The sequence below is a fragment of the Nilaparvata lugens genome, chromosome 6 (genome assembly GCF_014356525.2).
Source record: "Nilaparvata lugens isolate BPH chromosome 6, ASM1435652v1, whole genome shotgun sequence".
Classification (NCBI taxonomy): domain Eukaryota; kingdom Metazoa; phylum Arthropoda; class Insecta; order Hemiptera; family Delphacidae; genus Nilaparvata; species Nilaparvata lugens.
The window spans coordinates 9566139-9572861 of record NC_052509.1 but is presented as its reverse complement, the minus strand read 5'-3'; the positions used below and the strand labels follow the sequence as shown (position 1 = coordinate 9572861).

General features: G+C 36.4%; 1 protein-coding gene across 1 annotated transcript in view; it reads left to right on the top strand.

Moving 5' to 3' along the window:
* The first annotated feature begins 5453 nt into the window (after positions 1-5453).
* Positions 5454-6723, top strand: part of LOC111049858 (homeobox protein araucan) — a 194130-nt gene continuing 192860 nt past the window's right edge. Inside the window, exon 1 of the mRNA XM_039430069.1 lies at positions 5454-5695. Coding sequence (XP_039286003.1) covers positions 5606-5695 — 90 coding nt within the window. The 5' untranslated portion in view covers positions 5454-5605. The remainder of the gene's footprint in view (positions 5696-6723) is intronic.

Below are 6723 nucleotides of genomic sequence, written 5' to 3'. Positions count from 1 at the left end.
GTGGATTTTCAGAAACATACTATTAGGTATTCAGAATTGAATTTGTTATTTATACTTTTAATTACTATTAATTTTACTAATTGAACATTGACATCAATTTTAATACATGGGTTTAGTCTCGCCAATTTTTGAAGTGAGTGTTTTCTATTGATTATTTCTTACACTCAGATTTTCACAGACAAGAAGAAGAAGAAGAAAGAAGAAGAAGAAGAAGAAGAAGAAGAAGAAGAAGAAGAAGAAGGAGAAGAAGAAGAAGAAGAAGGAGGAGGAGAAGAAAAAGAAGAAGAAGAAAGAAGAAGAAGAAGAAGGAGGAGGAGGAGGAGGAGGAGGAGAAGAAAAAGAAGAAGAAGAAGAAGAAGAAACACAGTCCAAGAAAGTAACTATTTAGATAGAAGAAGACGATTCCACTGAGTTAACCGTCCGTATGTCCATCACTCATCCAAGAATTACTAGCTCGGTGGGGGGATGGGATGTCCTATAATAGGTGTGGGCGAAGAAAATACCTGTGAAGAGAAAGAGAACAAGGAAAGAGAGAGAGAGAGCGAGGAGAGAGAGAGAGAAAGTAAGAGAGCTCCCGGAAACTCAGTCACTGGCTGTGTGCGATATTATTATTCTCTTTAAATGGTAGGCAGTCGCTTGTTAGCCGTGCTCGCGTGAAGTTAGGCCCAGCGAGGACACAATACGTCCTAACTTCACCAATATTCAACAGAAATCTATTTAAATACGGTATTTTTCTCGGTTCAAATACCGTATTGTACTTGACACTATACGACATTGTGTTTAACGTATTGTGCAGACACTATACGTCCTAACTTCACCAATATTCAACGTAAATCTATTTAAATACGGTATCTGTCGGTCTATTCTATAAGTTTGTTGTGCTTATGGTTGTGATTCATCGAAAAACAAGTGGATATTTCGTGGATCTACTCATGGAAGGGTAGCTAGTGACGTCACTGTGTTAAGGGGAAATGTGGTGGGGGAAAACAAGAGATGAATAGTGGAGGGGATAGAACTGGTAGGGGAATTGAAGATAAAACGTGGAGTAACTAGTGGGGAAGAATGTGAAACAACTATAATATTTATGTGAAGTGGTCGAAAAATATAAATTCCTAAATATCTCTAAACATCATATACTAGAACGAGGAGTGTCAACACTAAATAACCTGAGAGATAAATAAAAATATGCTATTCAAATACCATTTAAATGACATTAGTAGCCGAAACATGTCGTGACATAATAATTCAAAAGGGTTCTGAGATTTATATTTTTATTTATATTAAAAGTATCCCCGAAGATAAAAAAAAAACAATAATCTTAGAGATATATGCACACAAAATTGTCAACGATTTTAAAGTGTTTTTACTGACGCAGTAAGGAGTATCTGTGAACTCAGAAGAATTTATTATCAATGAAATAAAATTACCTCAAACGTTTCAATGTTTAAAACAAACTTAATCCTCCACTCCACTGAACGATAGTTTTAGTAGTATTTGATTAGCATTGGTGTTGCTATCCTTGTATATCATTTTACAAAATACATAGTACTAACAGATCTATATGTAGGTTTCAGCTAGCTATCGATCTTCTTTATTCTTTATTCTTTGTTGATTCGTACAATAAGTACATCATTAAAATGATATGGAGAGAGAAAATAAGGTAACCTTGTGCTATTCCTCTCCCAAATTTAGATAAGGTTACACATAGTCCGAATAGGAATCGGTTGTCTTATTGTAGTTGTTCATTTCTGATAATACTGATATATTACTGATAAAATACTGATATATTTATCAATGACTCTAAATGATTTTATCGTTGCACAGCTGTTTATTGGTATCGATCCTTACCGCGACTTACTAGTTCAGTTTGCACCTTTATAGGTAACGGTTCTAACAGCTTAGTGGCGGTGGAAGAGGTCACCAAGGAAGTGAGAAGAAGAGGAACTGAGAGAAGGGAAAAGAGGGATGAGATAAAAGGTAATTGGAAGAGAGAAGTAGGATACAAAGAAGTAGGAAAAAAGTGAGAAAAGAGTAAATAGGTAAGATTGGGATATAGAAGAAGAGAACATAACACAAACCAGAAAAATATTGGAGATTGTGAAAAAGAGAAACAAAAAAGACTTGTTGGTGGAGAAGAGAAGTAGGTGTAAGAGAACAGGAGAAGAGGTGTAAAGAGAAAGTGGAAGAGAAATAGTAGGAGAAGAGCGGTTAGGAGAAATAGAGTAGGAAAAGAAGGAGAATACTGAATAGACAGAGTAGAGAGTACGCAAGAGTAATATTATTGAAGAAATACAGAAGAAAATAGCGAAAAAGTTGAAGATGATTTAGGGGAACAAAGAAAGATTGATGACGAAATAGTGGGGAAGAGGGAATTGATGAAGAAGAGTAGGAGAAGGAGAATATAGAATAAAAAGACAGAGTAGATAGTACGTACAAGTAATATCAGTGAAGAAATATAGAATGAAAATATAGAGAAAGTTGAGTACAACCAAGGAAAATATAGAGATTGAAGAAAGGATAGTGTGGGAAGAGGGGATCGATGAGAAAGAGTAGGAGAAGGAGAAAATAGAATAGAAACACAGAGGAGAGAGTGCGCACAAGTAATATGAGTGAAGTAATAGAAGAAAAATAGAGAGAAAATTGAGTATAACCAAGGAAAATATAGAGATAAATTAAAGAAAGGATAGTGGGGGAAGAGGAAATTGATGATAAAGAGTAGGAGAAGGAGAACATAGCATAGAACACAGAGTAGAGAGTACGCAAAAGTAATATCAGTGAAGAAATATAGAATAGAAATAGAGAGAAAGTGGAAAATAATCAAGGAGAATAAAGAGAAATAGAGAAAGGAATAGTGGGGGAAGAGCGAATTGATGATAAAGAGTAGGAGAAAGAGGAAATAAAATAGAATCACAAAGGGGCGAATAAGTGAAAAAGGACTGAGGAGAACAAAGAGAGATTGAGGAAGGAATAGTGGGGAAAGAGGGAATTGATAGAAAAGAGAGGGGAATAGGAGGAGAGAAAGATAAGGAGGAGGAAGGAAAGAGAAAGAGAAGGAGGAGGAGAGAAGAGAAGGAGGAGGAAACAGAACAGAACACAGAGTAGAGAGTGCGGCCTAGTGATAGCGTTTGTTATCTGTCAGATAAGCGGTGGTGTCGGACTATCGAGAGAAAAGGGGAACTAGTGGAGGAGGAGGAGGTGGTGGTGAGGAGGTGTGGGGAAGAAGAGGGGACACAGAGAACAGTGATAAAGGACGGAAGGGGAAAACAACAAGTGGATACACCGAGAGACGGCGCAAATTGTAGGGTTGCTAATTATACGAGTGGAGTTTTGGGGCTGGGGGGAACGAACCCCTGGATTTAGGGGTGGGGGCGCTCACAGGGGTTGGTCGGTGGCTGCGTGGAGGGGTTGAAGGTTGAAACGCGCGCGTCGCGACGCTACTGAAGCTCCGACGCTCCAACGTATAGTTCGACGCTCAACGGTTCTGGAGGTGAAATACGTCAGCAGTGGTTACCGTCGAGTGTGGGAAGGTTTGGGAACATGTAGGGGCATTCGGGAACATCTCTGGGAACATCTTATTCATCAATATAATAAAAGTTGTGACACTACTACAGAAAAAGTTATTTCGGAAAAGTTTGAGACCAGTTTTTCATCGACACTTGTGATTAAAACTAGTTTGGGAGCATGTAAGAACATTCCTGAATATATCTTGTATGTAATCGGGATAATAGGAGTGTGACACCAGTTTTATTCGTGACTGAAAAAGTTATTGAAATAGGGAAAGTTTGAGACCAGAGTTTTCCATTGATAGTTGTGATTAGAGGCTGAAATATGAATGTTTTAGGAATCTATAACATACAACTGTAGGGATATTAGTGGTTATTTTAGGAACATTTGGAACTTATTCGTTGAAGAAAAACTTTGTGATAAGTTTCAAGAAGTCACTGTACGGTTTGTGATAAGTTACGAAAAAGTTTCTAGTAGGCAACGACACTCTTGTTCTAAGAGAAGATTTTGATATTATCTTTTGCATTCGTCTCAATATTATCTTTTGCATTCGTAGTTATTAAAACTTCGTAGATATTATTCAAACTTCGGAATAGTTTGATAGTAAATACTTTCAATACCCTTATCCCAGTACAGAGATATCATTGGGAGAATTGATAACGTTTAAGCACCAATTTGGGAATATAGAACTTCTTGTAAATACAGAATTTATCTACATTAAAAGAGTTGCAGATACTTGTTGAGATAAAGATAAAGCAAAAAGGGTGGATAACATAAATTCAATCAATAACTATGAACTACGTCTGTCAGTTATCATCAGGAGTCAGCTTATCAGAACTGATAAGGATTATCGTAGCTTAATTAATAATAGAGGTCAATATTACTAGCAGTTAGTGATAATAGTTTTGTTCCTCAGTCTTGTTTCAATCCGTGTTTTATTAGTAGACCAAAGTTTCCGTGGTTTTATCTTCGTTGAGGACACTTGTGAACTTTTAGAGGGAATTCGATAGATATTCCTAACAATTCAGAGACGTATTTGAATAGATTATTGTGGAATAATAGAAGTTTGTAAACTTATTGTGAAATTTGCAGAAGTATTATTCGTTCAAATAAAACTTTGCACTTATCATCAGTATCCAGTGATCATTGTATTGACATCGAGTACAAAATTAAAAAAGTCTTGGAGAAATTAATGAAAACTATTACAAACAGTGAGAATATTATTCATGAACTATTGAGAATTCAACTATTCATACAGCTGTAAGGAACTTACATATTATAGTTCTTATACAAAACTACAAAGTTGACAGATAACTAGAACAAACTTTAGAAGGTTGATGACAAATTTATAAACATTGTGTGAATTGTGAATTTGTTGAAAACTTTCTGAACACAACTGGGATAAGTCAGACCATGTTAAAGAAAATCTTGTGACTACTTGTGGACTATTTCTCGTGACATCGCTCACACATTTGTGAGGAGTTTGTGACATATACTGTGATTAGTCTTCATCTAGTAATTAACTCTTAAAGTTTTCAACCAACTTGAAGACCTATTTGAAACTCTCTGGACAAATTTGTAGAAGATTTTCACAACTTGTTGACAGCTTTTCGTGTCTTCAGAACCAAGTTGTGAAATTGAGAACTTTCTGGACATCACTGCGACAATAGTGATCTCATTTTGAACAATCGCTACTTTTGGTGACTTTTGGACTCAGTTGGTGACAATTGGGACGGGACACCTGTGATCTCGTTTAGGAAAATCGCGACCACCTTTAGTGACTTTCCGACTCAATTGGTTACGATTGGGACGGTACAACTGTAACCTCGTTTGTGACAATCGCGACCACTTTTAGTGACTTTTGGACCCAGTTGATTACGATTGAGACGGGACACCTGTCATCCACCCGGACATCTACTTTGGGACAATCTGGACCACTTTTAGTGACTTTCGGACCCAGTTGATTACGATTGAGACGGGACACCTGTGATCTACTTTGGGACAATCTGGACCACTTTTAGTGACTTTTGGGCCCAATTGTGACGTCACAATAGGTGAGGCGGGGTCCGGGTGGGGTGGCCCCCTAGGCAGGGCTGCCTCCATGGAGTGTTGGGACCTTGAGAGTCATCCTGTCGTCAGCCAGGTGGTGAACGGAGCAGGGGAGTCACAACACCAGGATGACTATACCGAGGTGAGTGGTTCGGAGTTAATTTAAAATAACAATAAAATGTATTTCTCTTCAAAAAGTACATGACAATAATGGAAATCTTGTAATTGTATCTACACAATAGAAATAGTTCTTAGTTCTCATAAGCTGTTTCAAGCATATTATGAAACTTCATAAGTTCTCACGAGCATATTTTGAAACTTCATAAATTTTGAAACTTCATAAGTTATCACGAGCTTACTTTAAAACTTCATAAGTTCTCACGAGCATATTTTGAAACTTCATAAGTTCTCACGAGCATATTTTGAAACTTCATAAGTTCTCACGAGCATATTTTGAAACTTCATAAATTTTGAAACTTCATAAGTTCTCACGAGCATATTTTGAAACTTCATAAGTTTTCACGAGAATATTTTGAAACTTCATAAGTTTGCACGAGAATATTTTGAAACTTCATAAGTTCTCACGAGCATATTTTGAAACTTCATAAGTTCCCACAAGTATATCTTGAAACTTCAAAGTTTCATATCACGTATGAAAAGACAATAAATATTTTCTCACATGAGTTAGTGTATTACAAGTAAGGTATCAATAATTCCATGCTAAATTTACAGAAGTAATAATAAAGTATCAAGGAATCTCAACGTCTACTCACCAATCGAGATAGGCATTGGATTGTTCTATTTATCCAATTTAGCTGAATTCTGTCTTCCTCTCAGTAATACGCTCAGGTACGCTCATTTTACAAAGTTGAGAACATTGCCATCATTAACTAGAAGTTTCATTTCATCTACCACGAACACAATCAGACAGACGCTCTTTTCTGAAACATAAGAACCAGAAATTATACTGATTAATTTTGAAGGTATGCTATTCTTTATGCAAATCGACTCTGTGAATAATATCGGTTTGAAGAGAGTAAATTGGTAAATAATGTAGTTATAAGCTCAATTATTTACAAAATAAAGCGAAAAAGATAGAGGTAAGAGAAACTTAGTTAGAGATTGGATTAGATTAGATCAAACATCATCTTTGTAGAGAATCGACAAAAT